This window comes from Phycodurus eques, chromosome 10, assembly GCF_024500275.1.
Source record: "Phycodurus eques isolate BA_2022a chromosome 10, UOR_Pequ_1.1, whole genome shotgun sequence".
Lineage (NCBI taxonomy): Eukaryota > Metazoa > Chordata > Actinopteri > Syngnathiformes > Syngnathidae > Phycodurus > Phycodurus eques.
The window spans coordinates 14507363-14535347 of NC_084534.1; the positions used below are offsets into that span (position 1 = coordinate 14507363).

The window sequence follows — 27985 nt, forward strand, 5'->3', positions numbered from 1 at the left end:
TAGGTGTGAATGTGAGTGTGAATGATTGTTACATAAGGATGATATATAATCATAGATATTGACATAAAAACGTGCATTAATTACTATATTGTTAAAGTTAAGAGTTTAACATACACATTAAAAAATATATATCCTCATCTAAAAATACCGTAGTCCATCAACCTATTTTACAAATCAAATGTGGCCCGTGAGCAAAAACATTTGCCCATCACTGCATTAACTGTTTGACTCTGAAACTTAAACAACAACATGCTTATAATAATGACACATACAGCCTGGGCTGGATGTTCATTCTACCTGCTTGTCTTTGCAGCCTTGGTGACAGTTTATTAATTTGCCAACCAATCCTTTATTTTGTTACACACACACACACACACACAAAATAAATTTTATTCCCGATGGCTGCAATGTGTTGTATTGCAATGCACACATACATGTGTCTATTGCAGAAGCTGCTGTCATCTTGTTTGTTGTGCCGATGCTCTCCTGCAAGCTGTGACTCATGATGATACCACCAGAACTCACACACTTAGATGGAGATGTCCTTTCAAGACACATGGAAACATATGTGGAAATCTTAGATAAGGAATGTAGTTGTGTTGAAATAAAAAAAAATCCCATGCAAACTGTTGTCATCATAAAATGTTTAGTAACTGTTCAGTAAATTTTTTTAAGTCACATTTTAACATTCTTTTTCTGTCATACACATTTGATTAATTCATTTCCATCTGTTCATCCATCCATTTTCTCCAGCCAACTGTTCTGATTAAGGTCGCAAGGGAAATGGAGCCCATCCAAGCTCACTCTTGAGTGAGAGGTGGGGTACACCCTGGACTGGTCGCCAGCTAATCACAGGGCACGTATTGTATAGACAAACAACTATTCATACTCACATACCCACCCATGGGCAAATTGGAGTCTTCAAAGAACCTAACGTATGTTTTCGGAATGTGGGAGGAAGCTAGAGTACCCAGAGAAAATACACACAAGCATGGGGAGAACATTCAAACTCCACACGGGACGGCAGCAAACCACTATGTTACCGTGCTGCCCCATGTGAAAGCATGTTAGACTGGATGCTATTCTAAATGAACTGCCTACAAATTGCAGCTAATATCGCGCCAACTCTCTAAATTACCACTGGTCCACTACATAAACAACTAACATAGCTAAAGTTCTAGAATAACTCAGACATCAAGCTAACTCACTGTTGTCAAAATGATTAAAATACTATATGATTATCATACATTATAACTGTGGCTATTGTCATGATCTGGGATTTTCTTTTTTCTTTTTTTTTTAAATTGGTTTAGAATAGATTTCAGCCACATCCAAACAGGTTTTAGTGTATCTGCAAAAGTTCTTGAACGTTTCTGCATTCCGTCCACACAGAGCCTGCGTTTTGGGAGCTCAAATCCAATCATTTTTTAAACCAGGTTCCATAGTGGCTAATCTCAAAACGCTGCCTTCACGTTTCCGTGTGTACATCACATTCACTTCTTTTTTGATACGACGACACGGTTGTGCAAGTTGTGGCGGGACTGTGCATGAACACTGCCAACATTAACACCGACTGGTGGGTTACTTGTGTTGCATTCGTCCTGCATAAGTCCTGGGCATGATAGGCATTTCCAGCAAAATCTCTCCAAAAAAATCCAGTCCACACAAATGTCTCCTTCATTCCTCGCTTTGCATTCACTGCCATTGATGTGAGTTTGTTTACATCACAGAGCCTTTTGCTCTCTGTTTTTGGTGACTTCCTGTGGCTGCGTTACACTGCCACACATGCCTGGCTTACATCTGTATACCACAGTGTTTCAGCGTTTCCATGAAACAATTCCGTGTTTAGATCGGCTTCGTTTCCGTGTGGACAAGGTTTTAGTTTTGCTTCATGTTATGTCATGTTTTTCTGTGTCCCTTGTTCATTTCTCTTCAACTCGCTAGGCTTTTGTTTCTGTTCTCGTCAGCCTTGTTCCTTGTGTCTACCAGTCAGCTCCCTCCAGCTACTCGTGTCATGTCCAGGTGTGCCTCATTGTCTCATCAATTTTTGTTTACATAGTTCCCTACTTTCAATTTTTGTTTACATAGTTCCCTACTTTCTTTCAGTTCCCAGTTATTGCTGTCATATAGTATATCACGTAGCTTTAGTCAGGTCATATTTCCTGTAGTGGTGAGTGTTTCATTTCATTGTAATTCTTTATTACTTTGAATTTATATTTTGGGGGATTTTCAGAATTTTATATTTAGATTTTTCTGTGAACCTTGTTTGTTAATAAATACTTTTTTGAGATTACGCTTGCTCACCTGCCTTGCCTCCCTGCTCCCCTGTGATTGGGTCCACCACATTTGCCAAGTCCACCATGCAAACCCTTAGCCCTGACAGCTAAACTTTACTATTCACACCTATGGACAATTTGTAGTCTTCAATTTACCCATGCAAACTCCACACAGGAAGGCAGGAGCTGATATTCCAATCCCGAACCTTAGAACTCTGAGGCAGACATGCTAACCAGCAACTGTAAATGTATTTCAACACAAGATAATCATATCCATATTCAATTATTTTTCCCTACAGTGATCATGAAAGAAAGAGGGAGAATGAAGGCAGATGAAGACGGTGTCATCAATCAGCTGTCAGCAGTGTTAATTAGCGCCTTCATTCGTGTAGGCTATTCTTAGCCTTGGTGTTCCCTCCTTAGCAACACAGCACTGAGCAGCTGACAGATGACCAGTGAAAACTAGATTGCAATGACACACACTTTTTATTTTTTTTTATTGTGTCGCCATTCCAATAACCTACAGGTGCTCATTACTGTTTTGAGGCTTAAAAAACATTACAATCTTAAGGCATGCTGTGAAATTCTGTTCGGTCCAATACATTAGGCAAAGCATACATCACAGCAGTGATTCCCAACCACTGGTTTGATAGATTCATTGTTCATCTATCTGAGTGACATACTGTATAGTGACAGGCATAACAATTAAATGCACTTCCACTAGATAAAAGAAGGTACAATTAACCTGTGTATCCACCTGTTGCCGTTCATACAACAGAATAATAGCTTTGTCTTCAACTAAATAAGCTCAGAATTCACACTAAGTACATTAGTGAGTAAGATCATTATTATTATCATAATTATTATTATATAAATTATTATTATTTCATTATTTCAGTGTACAGTATTTTTTGTGACATTTTTGTTTGTGACATTTTTTCTAATGTAGGGAGACTACTACTCTTAAATCTTTTGACTCATCTATTGATCAACAACCAAAATCCCAGCTATCTTCGGGCGGGAGGTAGGGTCCACTCTGAACCGGTCGCCAGCCAATCGCAGGGCACATAGAAACAAACAACCATTTGCACTCACATTCACACCTACGGGCAATTTAAAGTCTTCAATCAACCTACCACGCATGTTTTTGGGATGTGGGAGGAAACCGGAGTGCCCGGAGAAAACCCACGCAGGCACGCGGAGAACATGCAAACTCCAGACAGGGGGGGACCGGGATTTGAACCCCGGTCGCCAGAACTGTGAAGCAGATGTGCTAACCAGTCGTGCTGTGGCCGTATGAGCAATTGCATACACACATTTATTTTATTAATAGTGTCGCGCTGAAAGAATAACGGCTAACAATATGCATGAAAATGACCTGATAAGCTTAACAACAAAAGGCACATATTTAATGCACTGGGAGAATGTTTTTTTCTTTCTTAACTTTCATAAGCAACAGTGTTGATTGTCAATTCCTGAAACTACAAAATGACAAAGCAAGCACAAAACACAATGTTGTGAACATGTTCTTATTCCGCCTGCCAACAGTTGCAATATCTTTAAAAGAGCAGAGGTTGACAGCATCCCTCTGCAAACACTTTATGTTCCCACTCCATTTAGTCCGTCTCCGTCAGGCTTATTCACATGTTGTGTCGTTTTGCTGTATTTTACTTTTATTTTATTTTATCATACAGTGATTAACTCCTCCTGACACTTACAGTATATGACAGTTAAGATTGTTAAGATGTATACTTAATTCAGGCTTTATGAAGGCAACAATTTGATTTTGCCTTTATAAATTTAATAATTGTCAGTTTTGATGAAGCCGTTTGCGATGTTTTGGATAAATCACGTGTAGAGGTTGAATTAGGAATTTTAAAGAGGAAACCCAAGCTCGTCTTTAGTGATGGTAACTAGGTGACATGGTTGTGGAGATGTTGCAGGAACTCCCCCCTGGTTGTTGTGTGTCCCGGAAAAACGGCCTGGCAAAAGTCGCACACGTGAGAGTGCAGCGTCACATCGGACATCAGCAATCTGCCTGGAAGACTCTGGAGGTCAAAGCCAAGGAACTGGCAGTCTGACAGAGACATCTGAGGCAAACACAGCACATTTTTACAGGTAAATATGGGAAACAATGTGTTGGTGCAAATAAATGCCGTCCCCTGATGTGGTTCATTTACCCTCGAGTTGTGGTGGCTCCCGCCTTCACTGGGAGGATCACAGGAAAACCTATTTGTTAAAGAGTCCTGTGCTAATGACATCTTTTGTTGTGCTTTGCCATAAGACGCCTTCATGCTGAGCTTGGACATATCTTCAGCTAGGAGATGAGATGTGTTCTCATTTGGAGGGCGTGCATACAAGTCAGACTGTGCTGTGGGGTTGTGTGCACTTATTGTGTTTCCCTGGAAATGCACTGGGATTTCTTGGATACGCTTGGCAGACAAGTCTCCATTTGAAGCACCTGCAGACAAACGCTTTTACTGAGTCATGATGGATAGCGAGACCTATTTTCTGGACTGTTTTGTTTAACCTTTGGCCTCCTGTAGGGTTGTCATAAGTCGGTGCAACAGAGCCGCCTGCCTAAGACAAAGAGATTTCAGGCGAACAAACTCCTGGTAAAGTTCTCTGTATGCTGCCTCCATCTTATATCACCAGTCTGCAGCTGTGGAAAGAACATGGCTAATTAGATGAGGGTTTTAACACATTTAGTTATGTCACCACAGTCCATGGACATAGCTACATTTAGACATAGTAACATGTGAACAAACATACAGTATGCCTAATATGTGGCAAACACACCTACAGGAAGTGAAAATTAATTAAAATATAGATCTTGTTCCTCATTTGCTATACTTCCAATATTGTAAGACTTTTTAATAAGTTTATAGTGTGTGTAACATGTGGCACGGTGGAAGACTGGTTAGAGCGTCTGCCTCACAGTTCTGAGGACCGGGGTTCAATCCCCGGACCCGCCTGTGTGAAGTTTGCATGTTCTCCCCATGCCTGCATGGGTTTTCTCCGGACACTCCGGTTTCCTCCCACATCCCAAAAAACATGCATGGTAGGTTAATTGACAACTCTAAATTGCCCGTAGGCGTGAATGTGAGTGTGAATTGTTGTTTGTTTGTATGTGCCCTGCGATTGGCTGGCAACCAGTTCAGGGTGTACCCCGCCTCCTGCCCGATGATAGATGGGATAGGCTCCAGCATGCCCGCGACCCTAGTGAGGAGAAGCGGCTCAGAAAATGGATGGATGGATGGATGTGTGTAACATAACATAACAGTGCACAAATGCATGCTTGGATGAGGTTGTCATGCTCATCATTTTTTGAAAAAAAAAAAAAAGTACCGGCATTACCAGATAACTAGCAACCCTTTACTGCTCAGTGACTGTTTTTTATTTTTTTTATTTTGTCAATGTCTTTATGTCTCAAAAGTGTTCTCTGTCAATTGACTGTCTGTTGTCGTACAAGAGCGGCTCCAAGTACCGGAGACAAATTCCTTGTGTGTTTTTTGGACATACTTGGCAAATAAAGATGATTCTGATTCTGATCACACTTTTGAGATGAACTAGAACAGAGGTCATGATAACGTCAGTGAACTCACAAATGTTCTTCTGGATGAACAAAATAAACATTCCACAGACATACTCTAAATCTTGTAGGAAGGCTTCTCGCTGTATGTGCAGTGACCCGAGTGACCACGTGGCCAAATACTTTGTATCGTGTATCATAATTGCTATTATCTTGTCCATACACTAGTTAAGAAATATATGAAAAGATAATGCTCTTCTAGATTTATGTGCTTCAACATGGTACGCATTGAGGGATATTGTGCTACATTGGAAGTTTTTTTTTTTTAACTTTACTTTTATTGACAACACTTATTTTTGGGAGCACCTAGAGTGATAGGGATATGATCTAATTAACAAAAGAGCCGAATGGACTGTGACTAAACATACAGATTGAAGTGGGTTTGCATATTGGAGGAAACACATCGAGTTCATCTTACGTATATGACATAATTTATTAATGCAAAAAATAAAATCCATCTTTTTTTCTCTACCGCTTATCCTCACTAGGGTCACCGGTGAGCTGGAGCCTATCCCAGCTGACTTTGAGCGGGGTACACCCTGAACACGTGGCCAGTTAATCACAGGGCACTCAGAATCGACCATTCAGACTCATATTCACACCTTTTAGATTCTTCAATTTGCATGTCTTTGGAACGCACGTGGGAAGAAGCACAAGGAAGGCCGAAGCGAGGAATCGAACCCCGACCTCAGAAATGCGCGCGATGGATGTGCTAACCACTTTTATCCACCATGCCGCCTCACGAATAGCAACAATGAAAAAATATATTTGAGGACACATCTACTGTATAGGTACAGTATGTACTCTACTAGCTTACAGTATACGGTATAGGCTAGCTGTAACTGCGAGCATTCACATAGCCAACAATAAAATGAGGAAGAAGGGCTAAGCTTCCATGTCTTTTCACACGTAGCAGGTTAAATGATGATGATAACAAAGTCAGCTTTAGTTTCATTGGATTTCTGATGCAAAAACAGTCATGAACTAAGATGTAGACTAAAAATTAGACTCAAACATGACATGTTCTTTCCAAATTTGACCTGAAAGTACCACCCTTTGGTGGAATCTTTATTAGTTTATGCAGTATATCTGAGATTTTGAAAAGGTTAGACCAGGTTAGACTCATAATATATAGTTAAACGTAACGTTTAACACATAAAAGAACATCCACTTTTGAACAGTTTCATTTTCATAATTTCGGACTTTTTTTTATGGAACATTAATGCCATCACTTATCTCGGTTGTCACGAAGCAATATTGTCTAAATTGTGCACATTTGTCATTCGGTCAACATGGGATCATGTTTTCAACACACTTTACCGATATACGGTAACAAGCAGATTTTTGTTATTTATTTACATTTTATCTTGTTTTGTTATCAGTTTAACTTTCTGTAAAGAACAAATATGTGGTTAATTCCTAAATACCTATGGTTTTAATCCTTTTTTTTTTTTTTTTTTGTGGAAACATCCTAAGGTCCTGTTGATGCAATCACTCAAAATTAAGAAAAGTAATTCAAATGTAATCAAAGGTAATTAGTTATATTACTTTGAAAAATTAATTGACATAGTTACGCTAATATTTTATTTTCAATAGGGTAACTTGAAATTGTAACCAACTACATTTCCAAAGTAATCTTCCCAACACTGCCCAAATGTTATGTACACTGACACTCAGTGAGCAGCTAGACATGTACACTGCATCATGCTGAGTATTTCAAACATTTTGGTTATAGTTTTAGTTTACAGTAGTAGTGTCTTTTGAGTGTGTATCAGTAAACGTTTACTGACCAGTCACACGATCATCTGCCGCAGCTCCAAGCAATCACTTCTATCCAGCTACGTTAATCTCATAAAGGTCTCCTGTAATAGCCAAAAACATTTGTTATATAAATTCTGGACATTGTGGTTCGTTCTCTCGTACCACCTTATACTAGAAGCTAGAAAGAAAACGGAAGTGGCTAAGGAGAATGAGGAAGTGAAAAGCATTTTGTTGAAAGGGAACCTCATGCGTTAAATAAGACTACGGAAAATATTTTCAGAACATCATAGCAAACGTCATGATAGCAATGTCAGTCAGTATTTTGGAAAGTTGTCATCATTTTTGGGGCGAAAAGAGCTTTCTATTTTTTTCCATGCATGAAATATAGCATACATACAGAAAACCCTCTAAACGTCTCCGTTAGGTCCAAATGTATTTGGACCATGAGAGTTATATATAACTATGTGACTTTTGAGTCCCTGAACATGGAGGTAATTGCTGAATGGTAAGCATCACATTTTTGTAAAACCTTTCTCAAAGAAAACTGGAAGTCCACTCTTAAATTATATCTAGATTTTTTTAAATATGGTGGCAAATCCATTTTGGTGGTATACAAAGGCAAAAATCCCAAGACTGTCATTGTTCTAATGACTGTAATCACTTGTCAAATTGTACTACGACATTCTTCATTCAATATCAGACCTAAAATACAACAACTTAAAAAAAGTGTGTTTCAAGAATAATACTGTAATGGTGCATTAGTAGTTTATATATATATATATATATATATATATATATATATATATAAATTTGCCATTATAATCATATTTTGTTTAAATTGTCATCTGTTCTTTTTTGGTTTGTGATTTTAGATTTGAGAGAAATATTTACTTGTACTGGCCTGCAGTTTACTCATGAAAATAAGGAACTCACTTTGTGTTCTGCTTTTCTTTCACCTCTGTGCATCATTTCCCCCTGTTACACTCTAAAATAGTTTACTTGAACACACGGAGATAACCTTGCTGATAGGAACTGACTGCAGATGAAGCAGGTGTGCTAATAGAGATCAGAAGACCTTGTCTCAGAGAGGCCTTAGGTAGAAGTAATTATTACGAGCTTAAACCATCCAACTCTCACTAATGTTCACGCTTCTTGTCATTACAGTTGGACAATAGCCCAAAGCTCAAACTCCCTTCATGCATGATGTCATGTGAGACTTAAACTGCATTTTGCTCCTTTTGTTGGGTACTATCGTGATGCAAAGAGTAAAAATGTGATGATGACTATACAACTAAAAATAGTTATTTAAAGTTATTTCAAGATAAAAGAGTTGCACGTTACCTATAACATTACATTTGTTTTGTGATTGTGATTAGGATTTGACTGTAGGACTGATTTCCATTATTTTTTCCAAATCCGCAAAAATCCATCCATCCATTTTCCGTCCCACTTATCCTCACTAGGGTCGCGGGCATGCTGGAGTCTAGCCCAGCTATCTTTGGGCGAAAGGCGGGGTACACCCTGAACTGGTCGCCAGCCAATTGCAGGGCACATAAAAACAAAAAACCATTAACACCTACAGGCAATTTAGAGTCTGCAATGAACCTACCATGCATGTTTTGGGATGTTGGAGGAAACCGGAGCACCTGGAGAAAACCCACGCAGGCACGGGGAAGACATGCAAACTCCACACAGGTGAGGTCGGATTTGAACCCGGGTCCTCAAAACTGTGAGGCAGAAGGGCTTACCAGGATTTCACTGTGCCACCAAATCTACACAAATTCCAAACATATTTCTTTTTGTCAGACTGCATGATTAAGATAGGATCAGGTGCAGCTGGTACATGAATGTGAGTCACTGTCATTGAGATTTATTAAGACGAATGGATGGATGTGCTGCTTGAGGCTGATGTTGGTTTAAAAATAAACCTTATTTAATGCATCGGAGTCCGGTGGGTGGCAGATTACTTTCTCTGACATCCATCCACTTGAGTGCCACCCCCCAAACCCTCCTCCCTCTGAGTTTGGAGCCAGCACCTTATGATCCCAATGGACTTGCCAGTCCACTTCACTTATGTAACTCTCTGTTTAAGGAACATGGGAAGACTAACTCTAATGACATCTTTTCAAAATGGTTGCAGCGTGGGTGGCGGTGTGGAGGAACAACACATTCAAAAGAACAGACTCTTTTTTAGAACACATAAAGATGGACTTGTGTGAATAATTTCAAGACTGTACAATATTTTTATATTTTTATTTTTATATTTAAGTTTTATAATGGTTTACTAGAGTGTCCCCAACTAGCGTGCCATGGCATCTTTGCGTGCTGTGTGAGATCATCAGGTGCCGCAGGAAATCATCAAGCTGTACTTAATTTGTTGGCTAATTATTATTTACTTAATTACAAATCTGTCTGTGTTCATCTGTCTATGCCAGCGACGTATAGCAGCAGGAAGAATAATTAAATGCCCTTCCATTAGATGGCAGAAAATACAGTAAACCTGTGTATCCACCTGCTGCTATTCATACAACAGAATAAATCATTGCTTCCTGTGAGTATATTTGGTTTGTGTTCAATTAAACTAGCCCAGTTTTTACGATAAGTAAGTCAGTTCATGAGTAAATATTTCAAGTTAAACATATTCATGGATGAGGGAAGCAGCCATTTAAACTGCACCTTTGGGTTTAATAACAATACACTGTAGAAAAAGTATATTGTCCAACAGACTTTTTTGTTGTTGAAAACATTAAACTGGACTGACAAGTATTTGAAACGTTTGTTAATGCTGAACTTTAACTATTTTCACTCGTATTTTCTACAGTGAAAATATGTTCATGCTCATTCTAGTTTAAATTTGAAAATAGATGTGACAAACAAGTCTTATTTTGAAAGTCCCTGCTCTTTGCCAGACTGTTTCTATTAATATGTCTCTTAATATATTATCTTTTGATTATATGTGTAACACCATCAGGTGTGTCAGATTACTATTCGTGTGTGACATGTAAAAGCCACACATTCCAATAAAAATTAAGATATGTAGATAACAAAAAATATGTTTAAATGTTATTTATACTGAATCACTGATGGATAATGCACATAATAATTGCTGAGGAGGCAGCTGAGTTGCACTCCCACTACACGCTTCACCCCAAGTAACATAAGCCCAAAGAGCACAGATGCTGATAAACGAGCTGGCGAATGTATAATGCAAATTCACATACCCGCTAGTATGAAGACTTTTGACACAAAATATTTGCACCGCTATTTTTAACAGCTGGTCTTGTTTCCAAGGACTTGTTCAACACCTTGTCGCCTCCAACACTGCTGTAGGGCCACTCAAGAAGAAGAAGACGAAGAAGAAGAAGAAAAATGCCATTCACATTGCATGCTAAAGAGTCTGTTTATTTTGGATTTATGCAGGTATTTGATTGTGTCTTATCGGTCAGACCACCAATCGTGTTTGCTGGTTTGCACACCATGTGTTTGCTCTGACCTTGAACCCCTCCTTCCATACACATACACTGTGCCACCCTTGCATTGCACTTGGTCCTTGTGTTAGGGGCTCTCTGAAGTGCGTGTATATGTGTGTACATGTGAGTAATAGTGGTGGTGGGGGGGGGGGCTTTGCTGTGAATAACTTCTGGGCCAGGAACTGTCATCTGCCAGTGCAACACGATCTAGCCTGTCAATCTTGTTTTATAATTGTAACATTCTCATGTTTTTTGGCTGAGCAGAGAGAAGTTTCCAACATAGTGAGAAGCGCAGGCGAACACATATTGAAATAGATATGCTTTTTATCTCTCACTGTGCTTCTCTAGCAGCAAGTGACATTACAATAAAAAAGGCGTTTTTTTTTAACAGGTTATCTACACTCCATTAGGTACACCTGCACAATTGACATTATAATTTGTTTTTACTTGAATTAACATTTTCTTAACTATCAGTTCCACAGGATTTTATAATGTTAGTTAAAATCCATGTAAAGTGAAAATAAATGTCTTCTAAACTGGAGACACCACAGAGAATAGTTTTGTTAACCACCTGCCAAACTTGAAGGATTGAAATAATCGCCAAATGTCAAAATTCAAGCCATTTTCTCCACTCTCAAACATCGTGGCAATGTCCACTGAATGTGTTAAAACCACACCTCGCTCAACTGTCCACTGCCAATCAAATACCAATACTACGACCTAGAAAAATGTATGCTACTTCATCTAGCATTTATATTTTGTCTCCACATAGCTACATGTTTGAGCCGCGAAAATATATCAGGCTTAAAAGCCCCCTGGTGGCTGGATTCCACAGTGTCATCGAGGGCTTTTCTACGCCGACACAATGAGACACTCTAAAGCGGCCATAACAGCGCGAAGCCCCTGCCCACACACTGCCTGTCAGATCTGGCTTTTATTTTATTTCATTTTCCCCCTTCGTCATCTTTCTGCGCATGACGTGTGCGAACTCGCAGCCGACAATGAGACACTCTAATGCGGCCATGCAGCCTGAAGCTTCGGTCCATACGCTGACTGTCAAGTTGGACTTGTTTTCCCCCTCCTCGCACGTCTGCCTTTCTCTGTGTGATGTACGCACACTCAGTGCCGACAACAAGGCGCTCTCATGCACCAGTCACAATATGTAATCCTATTGATCGACATCAAGGTGCGCTGTCGGAGAGGTGTTGTTGATATGTCACACGACACGGAAGATATCCAAAAAAACAAACATGCTGGATTTCTCATTTTGCCGTTGTTGAGCTATCGTAAAGCCAAATCATTGGCCGTGGATTATGTCACACTACAAGAGGTTTTGTCATTCCCGCCAAAATATGTCGGGCCTAATCTGGGAAATGGCTTGCGGTTGCTAATCAAGGCAATATCGGGGCTAAAATCCTGTAGTCGAATCTAGACATAAAGCGACCACGCCAGCCGACTCGCCTGAGGAAGATGCATTTTCAGGTGTTGGCATAGCTCGCTAGCTAACAGCATACCACAGTTGCGCTGAATAACTGCTGATGCAAACGAAGATACTGAAGTACTTATTGGGTAGGGGAGGGACTCATGCTGGCGCCCAAGTGAGACACTGGGCCCCATTTTAGCCAAGCCCAAAAAATAGGGAAAACTGAAAGTGAAAAACAATTTTACACGATGGGCTCTATTTTCATAGACTATGCAACGTGTACCAGAGCGCAAATGGTGAAGTACCTTGATTTTCGTGGAAGCGTAAGGGTTTGCCAATTTGGCAGCCTGGTCTAAGCCAAGATGGGCATACCGACACAACAAGGCTGTGTCCTTTGACATCTGCCCGGCACACACGGTGACAATTTGGTAACTGAAAGTTGGTCTAATGTACAGCTGCTCAGACCATGTCTAACTTGGCGCCATGTACACCGCTGGTCTAACACGATTTTTGTGAATTTGATCGAGGCGCAGGCAGACAGATACACAAGCTCCGTGGACATGTGTGGTGGATCAGACATATTTCATTCACATATGTGTAAACAGTGGACAGTGAACCCTCTTAATCATAAAGCATAAAGCAAATCATTGATTCCATTATTATTATTTCTGAATCATCCCACAGGCCGGCACGCAGCTATGGAGGGGCACAAGAACAATGTAGATGGGATAAATACATGAGGTATCGGAACATCTTTAAGTCGGTTATCACTGTATTTAATCACGCTGCCTGTTGCCACATCAGCCAAGAGCAGTGACAATGCTCCGGTCATGGATCACTGCATCTGCATATAGAGTTACAGATATATATGTATGTATATGTGTGTGTGTGTGTATATATATATATGTATATATATATATATATATATATATATATATATATATATATATATATATATATATATATATATATATATATACATACATACACACACACGCATATATACAGTGGGTACGGAACGTATTCAGACCCCCTTAAAATTTTCAGTTTTTTATATTGCAGCCATTTGCTAAAATCTTTTAAGTTCATTTTTTTCCACATTAATGTACACACAACACCCCATATTGACAGAAAAAAAAATATTGTTGAAATTTTTGCAGATTTATTAAAAAAGAAAAACTGAAATATTACACAGCCATAAGTATTCAGACCCTTGGCTCAGTATTTAGTAGAAGCACCCTTTTGAGCTAATACAGCCATGAGTCTTTTTGGGGAATGATGCAACAAGTTTTTCACACCTGGATTTGGGGATCATCTGCCATTCCTCCTTACAGATCCTCTCCAGTTCTGTCAGGTTGGATGGTGAACATTGGTGGGCAGCCATTTCCAGGTCTTTCCAGAGATGCTCAATTGGGTTTAAGTCAGGGCTCTGGCTGGGCCATTCAAAAACAGTTCTATCTTGTTCTCATCAGACCAGAGAATCTTATTTCTCACCAACTTGGAGTCCTTCAGGTGTTTTTTAGCAAACTTTCATGTGTCTTGCACTGAGGAGAGGCTTCCGTCAGGCCACTAGTCATAAAGCCCCGACTGGTGGATGGCTGCGGTGATGGTTGACTTTCTAGAAATTTCTCCCATCTCCCGACTGCATCTCTGGAGCTCAGCCACAGTGATCTTTGGGTTCTTCTGTACCTCTCTCACCAAGGCTCTTCTCCCCCAATTGCTCAGTTTGGCTGGACGGCCAGCTCTAGGAAGGTTTCTGATCTTTACAAACGTCTTACATTTCAGGATTATGGCGGCCACTGCGCTCTTAGGAACCTTAAATGCAGCAGAATTTTTTTGTAACCTTTGGCCAGATCTGTGCCTTGCCACAATTCTGTCTCTGAGCTCTTCAGGCAGTTCCTTTGACCTCATGATTCTCATTTGCTCTGACATGCACTGTGAGCTGTAAAGTCTTATATAGACAGGGGCGTGGCTTTCCTAATCAAGTCCAAGTCCAATCAGAATAATCAAACACACCTGGACTCCAATGAAGGTGTAGAACCATTTTAAGGATGATCAGAAGAAATGGACAGCACCTGAGTGTCACAGCAAAGGGTCTGAATACTTATGGCTGTATGATATTTCAGTTTTTCTTTTTTTATAAATCAGCAAAAATGTCAACAATTATTTTTTTTCTGTCAATATGGGGTGCTGTGTATACATTAATGAGGGAAAAATTAACTTAAATGATTTTAACAAGTGGCTGCAATATAACAAAGAGTGAAGGATTTAAGGGGGTCTGAAAACCTTCCGTACCCACTGTATATAGATAGATAGATAGAGAGATAGATAGATAGATAGATAGATAGATAGATAGATAGATAGATAGATAGATAGATAGATAGATAGATAGATAGATAGATAGATAGATAGATAGATAGATAGATAGATAGATAGATAGATAGCAAAACAATAATGCAATCCATTCTTGGACATCAGTATAGTATTTGTTTCTACATATATTTTCATATTATTTAATGATCATTTTAACATTACAACAGCATTATTGTTCTTAGCTGACTGGCTGGAATAAATCACATGGTTGTACTGCCTTAAAGTGAGGTTTGTTGTTCATTTTGACTTATTATTAACGGGTTAACCATAAATTTAATGCTTATTCTTGGTTTTCTCTCAAGTATGGCAGTCCTCATTGTGTATGCATTATAGAATAACACCAGTCAAGTGCATCACTGTCAAACTCTTAGGTTTACACCAAAGACACAACAATAACAGCCATTTAATAGGCGAGGTGCAAACAGATCCTCAGCAACCTATCCTCCACTTGAGAATGATAATTCACTTAAAAGTTAATACATTGGGCAGCAAAAGAGCTTTAGACGGTGATGTGGGGTGTACACGTATAACTGGGGTGTTATGGGCAGTGACATCTGCCAAGTCATTTATCAGCAGACTCTCTCGGCGAGAGAGGCCAGATCAAATTACAGAGGTTTCTATGGGCTCAACAATAGCCAGCTATAAATAAACACACAGAGGGTTTTCCACACTCAATAAGACACCCACACGTGAAAACAGAGAGCACATATGTACAAACGTGTATGTTTTAATCAACATGCTATGGCAATTAAAGGTAAATATTAGGCGCAAAACATGGAACCCTGTTTATAGGTCTACATAACTGGGGATGAAAGAGGAGTAATTCAATTCAGCAATGTCCCAACAGAATACAAAGCAGCTTCCCAAAGTTATTTGCAGCTCAGTCCATCAATAAACGACAGGTGCAACATCCTCAAAAACAAACCTATTAGCTTTCTGCCCATTGCGACAAAATCATCAGTCTCTTCTTTAAACACACACAAGTGTTCCATGCTAATTCATGGATTGCTTTGTCAAGTTATTTGAAATGAATCTAAAGATAATATTAACCGAACTAGTCATGTGGGAGGTCAGGATACACCTGCACAATGCTGCGCCACTCTTGTGACTACAAATGTTTTTTTATATTTATTACTGCGCAATTAATGTAAATATTTATGTTTGTATGTTTTCTGCCAACTCTCCCGGTGCTTTCTCCCGTTTGTATATCTGGAATGTGCTTTGGAATTCTGCTTAGCAACAAGTGACCAGATAAATTCAGAGCTGTTCTGTTGACCTACAATACTGCAAATTTAAGTTTTAATATGAATTAAGAAAGTGAGTTTCTCCATGGGGCAAAATGCTTTACTGTAAGAACCTGAAACATTAAGTGCAACAAGTCACTATAACAAGCAAGTAACAAATTCATACACATGCGCACAGATATACATTCTGTGTGAACACACTTCCATCTGCTACAGTCTGTGTCCAAATGCTGAGTGTTGTATGTCAGGGCAGAGTTCTAAAGTTGAGAGGCCGACAGCAAATCCAGATGACACCATTCCACTTTTGAAATGAAAAGGGGGCAGGGCATGAGAGTTCCCTTTGCATGCAGACATGATATATACAACATGAACAAAATAAAGTCCACAAAGAACTTGACATCAGCCTGTCAAACACCTGTGGGGTGGACTACAACAGAAAATACCACTGACCTCTGTCCTCACAAATCTAGATGAATGGACAAACTTTCACACTTAATAGTCATGTCCATAAGGGTTGACCAAGGGTTTTTAATTGCACTTTTGTGTACGATCTGCAGTGACCATCCATCCATCCATCCATTTTCCGAGCCGCTTCTCCTCACTAGGGTCGCGGGCGTGCTGGAGCCTATCCCAGCTATCATCGGGCAGGAGGCGGGGTACACCCTGAACTGGTTGCCAGCCAATCGCAGGGCACATACAAACAAACAACCATTCACACTCACATTCACACCTACGGGCAATTTAGAGTTGCCAATTAACCTACCATGCATGTTTTTTGGGATGTGGGAGGAAACCGCAGTGCCCGGAGAAAACCCACGCAGGCACGAGGAGAACATGTAAACTCCACACAGGCGGGGCCGGGGATTGAACCTAGGTCCTCAGAACTGTGAGGCAGACGCTCTAACCAGTCGCCCACCGTGCCGCAGTGACCATACAGTTATGTTAAAAAAAAAATAAAAAAATACAAAACCTTAAATTCATGAATGGTCATCACATGATCACATACTGTACAACAAGAATTTGTTTTGGTGTGTATGTTAAAGTTGACAAAGAAGTGAAGAAACATATTCCATCCTCCAGGTTGCTACCCTTTTTTCCACTTAGTCTGTCAGCACCAAAGCCCAGACAACCATATCTCGGAGTACAGTGGGATCAAGTGTCGTGCGGATAACAACAGCGGAACAGTGTCTTCTTCCTCGAGTCTGGAGGAAGATGCTAGCCTTGCCAACTTGACCACATTGAGTAGACTTCACAGCAGGTTTTATGTCAGTGCAACTCTACTGTCCAGTCAGCAAATATGGTCGAATGTGGTCATGACCACGAGAAAATAGAAGAATATATTTTCTTGCACACAAAGCTCTACTGAAGTTCAACAAATACACATAGAGGACAAATGGTTTTAATGTGCCTCCCTGTTGAGAGGGTTGAATCTCAACTCAGGCCCTCCTGTTTGGAGCTTGCATGGTTTTTCTCCGGGTACTACGACTTCCTCCCACATTTCAAAATCATGAAGGTTGAGTTAATGAAGACTCAAAATTGTACGTTTCATTCATTTGTTACAATCATTTCACAAAAATCTGAGCCGTTACATTGAAATTCATATTCATTATATTAAGTTGATGTTATGCAGTTTAAGTCATCTATCCATCATTTGTACTCACATTCACACCCATGGGCAGTTCAGAGTCTTCAGTCAGCCTACCAAACATGTTTTTGGGATGTGGGAGGAAACCGGAGTACCCGGAGAAAACCCACGCAGGCAGGGGAGAACATGCAAACTCCACACAGGTGAGATTTGAACCCGAATCCTCAAAACTGTGAGGGAGATGTGGGAACCAGTCACCCACCACGCCTGGTTTAAAGTCAGTAGATGTTAACTGCAAGAAGACAAAGTACATTCAAACAGAAAAATATGTGAGCTTGCTGACAGAGTGGACAATGACAGCTTGGACATTTTTGGCTAATGTTAGCATTTTATGATCAACATGATTGAGAGAGTGAGCTGACTGTACTGTTTAATACATATTTTGAATTTCTGAAAGGTTTCTATATCAATTGATATTTCACAATGACAGAGTGGACATGTTAAGCTTAACAACATGTAACTACACACATAGACATTTTTGAAACATAAGTGTACATATTTACCATATAACAAACCACTGTTTCAGCCTGCATTGAAAAAAGACCAAATGCACATTTTAAGAGATTTATCATTGTATTAGTATGTGTGCAAATGTTTGGCCACTTATCATAAGACCTCAGAGTTTCATTATTCTGCTACATTTCCATGATGACTTTGTGATTGTGATGAGGACACCGAAGGCACTTCAAAGTGATAAAGACCAAGGTGTGTACAGTATGTTAGTGTGATTGGGTGTTACACCATTTACAATGGTTGCTATAGCCTGCCTCTTGCCCAAAAAACATGTTTCCAAATTTTCAATATGGAGTGTTGTCTGTTAAATTTTCAGGGAGAAATGAATTTAATCTATATTGGAATCATGCTGCAACACAAAATGTGGAAAAAGTGAATCATAATGAATACATTCTGGATATACTGTATTGTCCAAATAATCTTAATATCACACAGTTTTTATATATATATATATATATATATATATATATATATATATATATATATATATATTTATTTATTTATTTATTTATTTATATAAACAAAAGGTGAAGAAGACGATAGACCAAAGTCTCGGGTACTTATTTTGTATTCATTTCATTTTCATATTTTGTTTCAGTACATCGGGTAAGTTATCTCACTATATAGGGTAAGATGTCACACTGGATTTTACAACTAATAAAACAAGGGCAAAATTATTGTTGTTCTCACAAGTCCACATGTATCACTGCTAGGATTTTTATCTGGAAGAAGCCTATTTTAAAATATATAAAATTAACTTTATTTACTTTGGGTTGTGCAAAAAGTTTGATTGTCGGCCATCTCAGCTCACAATGTCCAATTCTCTTCTCAGACAGGACACGACCCCTGACAATGTAAAGGAAGAAAACTAGTATTCTACTTTTTAGTTGCAACCTCTGGTGGAGAAGATATTTGCAATGTGATCCATGTGACAAGCCTCGGTCTCACCTATATATATATATATATATATATATATATATATATATATACACAGTATATATAATTTATTTATTTATTTTTCATACAGGAAAATTGCAAACATACCGGTACCATGAATATACTGTAATTACAACCTCTCATTGTCAAATTGGAAACGGCATTTTCTTGAGGAGAATGCACCTTTAGAGATACGGTAGATGTACTGTAGATGTCGCGGATATTCATTTTACATTTAAACCTCAAAATGAAAGCACTTGGTATGACATTTTAAGAATTTATTATCAAATATACTCCCTTTGTGAACACTTCTGCATCATAACTGGAGAATGAAGTCTATTGTATCTCATTGGGTTGAACATTGTTTGTAGAGGTCTTAGCTTTAGACAGTTTCTCCTAACATTCCGTTGACAGTTTTCAAGATATTTGCATGGTTCACTTCAAGGGTCAATTAAAATGAAGGAAACACGTAACAGAAGAATGTGACAGACATTATCAGACAAAGTAACATAAGTCAGCATTCATTTTAAGAACAAGAAGTCAGTAATATGCATGATCCTCACATTCAAATTATAAAATGGCTTCAAATATGCTGTTGAACAATTGATTCATTTGTAGACATTTCATTACTTGATACACTCACTCCGTGCAATGCTCACGCATCATATACTCTTTGTACAACTACAGGTTCAGTATATTGACTCATATGCTTCAGGCACTTTATGGCAAAAGCTTTTTCAATGATGGGTGAATTAAAATTTATTACTGTCTTGTTTTATGATATTAGGAATGACATTGACATAGAGTCACATGAGTTTACCAAAAGGGTTGTTTTTGCAAAGGCACCTTTGTATTCACTACACATATCAACAAATGCGTTTGTGTGCGTGTCAACTGGAAGGCTGCCAGCATCACCTTTTAAAAGGTGTTAAAAACGGCAACACGAGAGTAATGGCAGAACATTTTCTTGAATTTAAGGCCATAAGAACCACAAATAAACTACTGTATGCTGTTTTATCAAAACAGGTGTAAACTTTGGCCCTTCCGCAACTATTGTTGTGTCTCCCTTATAAAACACTGGGGCACAATGTCCATTTTATATATTACAACACGTGACCCTTGTCCGCAAGTGTCTCTGTTCTCAGTGGGACCAATAGACAACAAACTACTTAAGAGATTTTATTTTTTCAGGTTTAGCTACCATCATTTAACACTGCATTGCCAAAAATGTTTTTAGTTGCATAGCATTGTAACATTTACACATTTAGCACACCAATAAATTCCTTTCAACAAATGCACTCTCCAAATATATGATCACTAATGTCAGTTCAGCCATCTTTGTAATACCCAAGCACATATTGTACGTAATGTAACATGAAGACATCTCAGTAGACATCATCATCGGAGTGCTTAGTGCGATGTTACACCTCGAGTGGTTCCATGGGGTGCCAATCTTTAAAGATTCCGCATGCATGTTTAAAGATAGCTGCTGTGTAGGGGTACCCATTATTAGGTGACAAGTAAAGTGCTTTTTAGCACCAGCAAAACCACAAAAATCATATAAGGTGCATTTTTTCTCCTTTTGTGTTCATTTGTATTCAGAATGGTAAGATATCCATAAAGATTTTATCCACGATAGGTGGAGGAGGGACAAGGTTCTCCAGTTTTAGGTAGAAGATGCGCTGCAGCCCCTGTGTGCAAAGAGTCCTCAGCTCGGGGAGCTTACCCAGAAGCCGAGAGAGATAGTTGGGCTGGGTTCGACTTGTTTCCGATCTGTTTCCACTCACGTGTTCCCTTAAAGAAGAGATGAGATTGCTCTGGAAGTCTTCAACACGTTTGGGTTCTTTGAGGCCGTGGCGATCTAAGAGCAAAAGTTGTCACACAGTGAGAAACTTTGTCCTGGCATGTAACGAATGCACTGTGTGAAGGAAACAAACGGTCAAACCAGTGATGATGACGAGTGCTGAAAGGCACGCAAACAGGGAGACATCTAAGCTCATTCGGTGAAGGCTCTGGGAAAAATCCATGATGGAGTCGATCCAGTCCCCAAAACTACGAACACACTGCAGTCGGTGGAGGACCATGCCGTTACAGAAGATCAGTTTGTGCTTCTCTGGATTTGACCTGCAGTGATGTAAGCCATTTGAATGAAATGATATACTAAGACAGAACGGTATAATGGTAAACATAATTCTAGTTCTTAAATGCAGCCAACCTGTATGCCAGGCGTAGGATGAACAGCTCAACAAAGGCAGACTCAAGAAGTAGCTGCTGGTCCTCTTTGCAGAAGTCAGAGAACCCTGGGATGGCTTCAGCCCAGGTTTTTATTACCTCCAATGATCCGGTCAGTAGGTCATAGAACTGCTGGATGTCATCGGCATCCTCCTTCTCTGATACATTGTCCACTGTCTCCTGGTACTGAGGGGCAAGAGGAGGCAGATAACACATAATTCATTCATCTGCATATTTTATTTTATATCATGAAAATTTTAAGCACAGCTTCTGTTACCATGACTGCCAAAGGCGGAGCTAATGTGTTGCGACCAGGTGAGGGCTATTACTACTAGCCCAGCGTGGAAAGAAGAAACGCGAGCACCCATTTGGAGCTCGACAGTATTTTTAGCACTTGATCGCCACGCCTCCAAATTACAATTGTGAATTATTGGGCGGGTCCTTGCATGCAGCAGAAACATGGACAAAGGCAAATATACCTCACGAGTATGCAAACTAGCAACCAGAAACAACAGAAAGACATGATGCAAACATGGACTCTTACCTTGGAGTAGTCAAGCTTGCCAATGGTTGGGTTGGAGTCTAAATGTGCTCGCACTAGCGAGGAAATGATGTTGACAGTGGAAGTGGTGGAAGAAGCTTCAGCTGCCGTCTTCGGTTTGGATGGTAGACGACCTCGGCGACCCTTCAGGCTGTCTGTTCGAACAACTAGGGACAGAAAGGATGAGAGAAGATTTCAAGCTCACGCTTGTGTCCTTCACATGGCTGCGCTACGCACATCAAAAAACAGCTGCGACAGTATATCCATTTCTTTCTGCAGCTGGCATTGTAAATCTCAACTAACGTGTCTTTCATTCTGAGCTTTGGTTTCACAAGATTGTCATTACAAACCATGGTTTGGTCATCATCACGTGTAAGTCATTGAAAACTGAAAGTGAGGCTGACGTTATATTACCTTCTTTGACCATTCCCACTGTAAGACATTTCTGGAAACGGCAAAACTGGCAGCGGTTCCTCCTCCTCTTGTCCACTGGACAGTCTTTATTGGCCAGGCAAACATACTTTGCATTTTTCTGCACAGTTCGCTGTCAGTCAGGAGGGGAGAAAAACAATATGACTATGGATAGATTGTTTATCATGCTCAAATTACAGTAGCAATAGTAGCCCTTTATTGGGCAAAGGACCATATTTGGTAACCTAAGTGTGCTCAGAATGGACTTGGCAGTCCTCACTATATTTGGGAGATGAATTCTATGATTTCCCCAAGTCAATCAGCAAACAAAAATAATGTTATTAAAAATGTTTTGAATTGTTTTTTTTATATATATATTTTTTATTTTTTTCAGTGTATTTATTGTAACTGTTTTAATTACTTTAATTATCATTTCGTTTTTTTGCATCTTGGAAACTGTGCAAATAAGTACTTAAAAGCTAATACGAAAACAATTTATAACACAGTCATTTTATAATAGGCTACCAGTACTAAACAGTGATGCCTTGTGATATGGGTTTAATTCGTTCCTTGACCATGCTTGTAACTCAAAACACTCATATCTCAAATGATTGTTTCCCATTGAAATGGATGGAAATGCAATGAATCTGATAACTGTCATGCGTTTTCAATAAGAAAAATAGAACTCTACAATATTGTACTTTATAAAAACATACAGTAATGACCTAATTTGAGTCTAATAAACAGCAAAATAATATAGTAATAAACAGTTGTTGCCAGACCTTTGCTTCATTTCATTAGATAATGTGCTGCTCCTTCTGGTGTGAGTGCCTTGGCCCCCTGAGGCCAGTATAACAGACACAGAGACACGTGTAGAAGAGTTTCACAACTGACTTGGTAAGCTGCATTCTCGTAATATTAGTTGTTTTTCACAAACGATAGATAATATATGCCTGTGATTATTGTTATATTGTCTGTCTAAATATGTTGCTCCACCGTTTTTGTTCAAATATCCATTGCTTTAAGTGTTATAGCACCTCCACAATCTCGATATTTGTTCGCCCGTCTATGGCATTTTGCATTTGTTAGCATTAACCTGAACAGACTTTATTAAGGCAAAGCTCGGTGGGTGTTTTAAATACACATCATATATTTTTCTTTTTTTATGTTTAGTGACAATAAACGTAAGTGGGAGTGGCATTAAACCGCTTCAAGCCTCATTTTTTTAAGAATTGTAGCTTGTTGTAAAGTGAGCTATATTCACTGCCACCATAGAGCAGTTGTATCTCAAAAGGTTGGGTAACTCATATCTCAACGCGCCACTTTACTTAAAAATTTCTATTGTGTTGTACTGGTAAAGGTTTTTCAACAAGTGTCCTCTGTTGGGCTGACAACATTAAAATGTGAAATCAAAGAAATTCATTTCAGTAGATTTCAGTTTGTATTTCTCTGAAGGAGGACGAATGCAATCCACACTTCTTCCACTCACTTTGAAGAAACCTTTGCAGCCTTCACAGGTGCGGACGCCATAGTGCTGACAGGAAGCATTATCTCCGCACACGGCACAGCGGCCCTCGCTCAAACCTGGGTTGTGGATTTTGGAAGACCCCTCTGCAAGCCTGGCGCCGTGCTCCATGGACATAATGGGGCAATGCAGTGAAGACACGTGCTGCTGAGGGGACATGAAGAAGGGCTCGTCCTGACCGAGCTGAGCATCCTGGTGGGGCAACACGGGAGAGTGCTGTTCCGGTGTGGAGCTGAAGGGGAAAAAAGAGGACTGCTTATCAGCCGTGGGGGCTGGATTGTAGGGGCTGAAAGGGGAATCCCACACAGGTCCACACAGTGTCTGAAAGCCTGTCGTTGTAGGGGAGGCGGCGGGGTACCCTGGACTGCCGTAGTAGTCGGAGCCGCATGATGACATTGTCTCATCAAGGTAGCTGAGTGTAAATGAGCCTGGGCAACAGCCATACACTTGGAGGTCATCCAGCTTGTAGGCTTGGTTCTGCATCTGGCAGTCTGTAATTTCAGCGACTGAGGTGTGGCCGAATGAAACTGTAGATGTGGAAGGCGAGGCGGGAATCTTGCAGGAAAACGCATCAAACTCTCCTATGTAGCCACTTCCCACTAAGGTATTGATGCTGGGTAACAAGGATGTAGACAGCTGCTCCTTCTGGCCACCGATCTCCATCACCGGTTTGGCATCGAGATCAGAGTTTAAGAAGATTAAGTGGGTGTCACGGGTCAGGGTTACATGCTGCGTTTGTACACAGGGCATTGCTGGGGCACACAAGGACATCAATTACCACAGGTGAAACAAAACACGGGTGTAAGACATGTCATGTTCAGTCAGTCATGCTTTCAAAATGTTACATATCCAAAACCACTGCTTACGTTCCACACAAACATCTCAGTTACCACAACGGAGTAGTTAGGCACTAAATCACAGAAATGCAGTTCAGTGCCTACGTACAGTAGGTACAGTGATACGCGAGGTGTCAGCATTCATATAAGACAGGGATCACGGTGCTATTTCTTGGGTACTGATTAATGCAAGGAGCTACCAGCTTGATACACACCAATGGAATAAAAACTTTACTCTAATTACTTTTAATTATGTGTTATTAATAATAATAAATGATATTCATCTATGAGAAGACACTGATCATGTTAATGATTTCTCACACTCATCAACAATGAGTTAACAAGATAGCAAACAGATACGGTAGATATCAACACGCAACACTTTAGTTCCAAGTGTTTCCATTTTCAAATAATCATTTCTACAACATTGTCCCATTTGTTTAGACCAGGGCCGCTGGATACTCATGTGGTTCTTGGGGACAACCTGATGCCTGTGGGCACCTTGTTGGTGACCTCTGCTATAAGAGCTTGGGCCAGCGGCTAAAAAAAACAATAATTGTGCTTTTTCTTTGCTGTTTGTGGCTTTTTTTCTGAGACGTTTTAAAAAGAAGGGCCTGCCGGAGACGAAAAGAATAATAATATTCACTGGATGTTACTGTAAATGACGTACTGTCATACATTCATAACAGTATGCGGTGTCCCAATACTTTTGCCTGTGTGGTCATAGTCGTCATTTTTTGCAAACTTCCTTCAATTACACCTTTTGTGATTAAAGCTGAAGCGGGAGTTTGCAATTTTAAAACAAAACGTCAAGTGTTTCATTTTTGTTTTGTTGTCATGTTTGCATATTTTTACACACAAATTTCCCACTGAACTGTTACCTTTTATCGCAGAAAAAGCCTCTTATTCCTATTGGAATGATAGTATAATACTAAAGGCTCTATTTTGGTGGACTGCACAACTGCAGCGCAGTGCAAAATCTGACTCATCTTGATTTTCATGCAAGCATATGTTCGCCAATTTGGCAGACCAGTCTGCGCCAAGATGGGCGTACCGGCGCAGCGAGGGTGTGATCTTTGACATTGCGGCCAGAGCATTGACAATCTGATGGCAGAATTTCGGTCTAAAGCTACGCTTTTTGAGACCACCTCTAACTTTTGGTGCAGCTCGTCTAACGTGATTTTAGGGAATTTGATCGGGGCACAAGCAGACAGATTCTGAGCTCCATGGATGCCCTCTGTTATCGCCAGCTCATACTGTATTTAATCGTTGTCTCTTGCCACACCGGCCATGAGCATGTTCCATTCACGCGTGGATCGCTCTTCCGCACAGAGATGTCTCTATGCAAGACTCATTGCACCACATTTAAAGGGAATGAAACGAGGCGCTTTGATCGGCCGTGACTGAAGTCAGCCATGTTCACTCTCACAACGGACCGCCACAGACCACCCTTTTTTTAAATATGCCGCCTCCACGAATCTTTCAAATTACGAAAACCCAGACTCACGCCTCCGTGCAGTTACACCACTCGCCACTCCTGATTTAAGGTACTCATGAATTCTAGAGCCCTAAATGTTATCTGTTTGAAGTTTTAAAGTTTTGTGCCCACGATGAGTGTGCAACAAACGATTGACACCCCTTCTGTCTCCGATTGGTTGTTTTTCCTCAAGCACAGTGGTGTCTTTATCAAATTAGAGGCACAAGATGGGGCCAGAGATGGCTGATTTTTTCCAAAGATCATATTTATCATGTACTACTGTCAGGTCACATTGACTGTTTTAACAAATAACACAAAAATGTTGTTGTTTTTTTAAAATTGCGAACCTTCCCTTTCAGGCTGAATTTGTCCCTTTTGTTGTCATATTAACTGCGGTCATCTTATTTTTACACTTGTATGATATGTTACGTTGTTATTTCTAACATTCCTGTACAGTTACTATAGGTTTAAAAAATGTGACACTCGACTCTTGAAAATATTATTTCTGCTTCCGTTATTTCCGATGGGGAAAATTTCTTTTGAAACCAGATCCCGAATTGTTTCTCCATCGAGGCTCCACTGTATTCCTTATAGTCAGTAATTCTAAACCGCCTTCTGTTTCCTTTATTATCCCCTTGAATGCCTTATTTCCCATTATGCCCTCTCCTTGGCTTCAAGGCATCTCAGCCCTCTTTAGAAAGTGTAGCCCTTTGGCCCAGCAGAGCCGTCAGATGCTGTCAGATATTGTGTTACTGACTGTTCATGTTCTTAAGAACTCCTTGAGTGGAGGGCAACCCTCTTTCACAGGGACTGAACCAGGGAGTGTTGCAGATTGTATTACAGGAAGGGCCCAGTGCCATGTAAAATGGGAAGGGTGGCAAAGCCTGATTATGTATGCGTGTTTGTGTGCATGTGCGCGTGTGTGTGTGTGTGTGTGTAGGTGTGTGTGTGTGTGTGTATGTGGTGTACTTGCACAGATGTCTGTTTGAGGACTGATTCGAGACATTGTCAGGACATTGTTGGAAAGTGACGTTTCAAACGGTCCTCACTGCGAGACCTTTAAAGTGTGGCATGAAGGTTAACACTTGGCTTTTCCTGTTTACACCTGCATTGAGACTCACTCTAAAGGCAACTTTGTTAAGCCTCTGTAGAAAAGCTTTAATAGAACTGTACAAGATTTAATAGCTTTAATAGCTGAAGCTTTAATAGAACTGTACAAACATTTTGCACTGTACATGGGATAATGCCATCATCTTTTATGATTTTCAACAACCTAAAGTACATCTCACTTGTAAACTGGAGACAACTATTAAATGAGATTTCAAACTACAAGATACACAATTTTTTTTAACTTGATGATGTAAAATCTCCATCAGAATAATCTCTGGATTTAATGGGCATGTTAAGAAGAAAAATAAAATAACTGAAATTCACTTAAAATGTCACATTTACTTCATCAGAAGTGTTTTTTTTTTACTTTGCTGTTTTTGCAGCATTTTTCTACTCATGCATGCCGTCATCGTCATTGATCGCAAATATTGCTCATGAAGCAAACACTGACCTGATTCATGTAAATATCCAGATTCTGATGTTGTTCATGTATTCCAAAGGTCTGAGTTTGGCCCCACTGATGCACACGCCCACTCCCACACACGCGCGCACACTCACGCGCCTACAAGCATCAGTTCAGATCTACGCGGGACGCACCACGCGCGTCTTGTTTTATCACG

General features: G+C 39.9%; 2 protein-coding genes across 6 annotated transcripts; both read right to left on the minus strand.

Moving 5' to 3' along the window:
* Positions 1 to 139: 139 nt before the first annotated feature.
* zgc:113184 (uncharacterized protein LOC553745 homolog) lies at positions 140 to 17875 on the minus strand. 2 transcript variants are annotated; one of them, XM_061688927.1, is made up of 4 exons: positions 17801 to 17875; positions 4807 to 4938; positions 4457 to 4737; positions 140 to 4366 (listed from the first exon to the last, which is right to left on the minus strand). In XM_061688927.1, exons 2-4 carry the CDS (start codon positions 4916 to 4918, stop codon positions 4190 to 4192), a joined length of 570 nt encoding a protein of 189 aa, XP_061544911.1. In that variant the 5' UTR covers positions 4919 to 4938; positions 17801 to 17875; the 3' UTR covers positions 140 to 4189. The 2 variants fall into 2 exon arrangements, with proteins under 2 accessions (XP_061544911.1, XP_061544910.1); XM_061688926.1 differs by lacking the exon at positions 17801 to 17875 and adding an exon at positions 7659 to 7819.
* Positions 17876 to 17911: 36 nt separating this feature from the next.
* On the minus strand, positions 17912 to 27974 carry LOC133409188 (probable nuclear hormone receptor HR38). 4 transcript variants are annotated; one of them, XM_061688872.1, is made up of 9 exons: positions 27817 to 27974; positions 23907 to 24694; positions 22421 to 22550; positions 22010 to 22173; positions 21449 to 21651; positions 21179 to 21357; positions 20960 to 21094; positions 19065 to 19143; positions 17948 to 18016 (listed from the first exon to the last, which is right to left on the minus strand). In XM_061688872.1, exons 2-8 carry the CDS (start codon positions 24690 to 24692, stop codon positions 19100 to 19102), a joined length of 1641 nt encoding a protein of 546 aa, XP_061544856.1. In that variant the 5' UTR covers positions 24693 to 24694; positions 27817 to 27974; the 3' UTR covers positions 17948 to 18016; positions 19065 to 19099. The 4 variants fall into 4 exon arrangements, with proteins under 4 accessions (XP_061544857.1, XP_061544856.1, XP_061544855.1 ...); XM_061688873.1 differs by lacking the exon at positions 19065 to 19143 and having other exon boundaries at positions 17912 to 18016; XM_061688871.1 differs by lacking the exon at positions 17948 to 18016 and having other exon boundaries at positions 18856 to 19143.
* Positions 27975 to 27985: the final 11 nt, after the last annotated feature.

Excerpts from the sequence above, each read along its gene's own strand:
- zgc:113184 (XM_061688927.1), bottom strand. The coding sequence starts at position 4,918 with ATGGAGGCAGCATACAGAGAACTTTACCAGGAGTTTGTTCGCCTGAAA. Across the intron at positions 4,738-4,806 it reads AACCCTACAGGAGGCCAAAG|GTGCTTCAAATGGAGACTTG; the intron begins GTTAAACAAAAC and ends GTTTGTCTGCAG. Across the intron at positions 4,367-4,456 it reads GGAGCCACCACAACTCGAGG|ATGTCTCTGTCAGACTGCCA; the intron begins GTAAATGAACCA and ends TGTTTGCCTCAG.
- LOC133409188 (XM_061688870.1), bottom strand. The coding sequence starts at position 24,692 with ATGCCCTGTGTACAAACGCAGCATGTAACCCTGACCCGTGACACCCAC. Across the intron at positions 22,551-23,906 it reads GCTGCAAAGGTTTCTTCAAA|CGAACTGTGCAGAAAAATGC; the intron begins GTGAGTGGAAGA and ends CCTGACTGACAG. Across the intron at positions 21,095-21,178 it reads AGCACTCGTCATCATCACTG|ATCGCCACGGCCTCAAAGAA; the intron begins GTTTGACCGTTT and ends TTTTGCTCTTAG.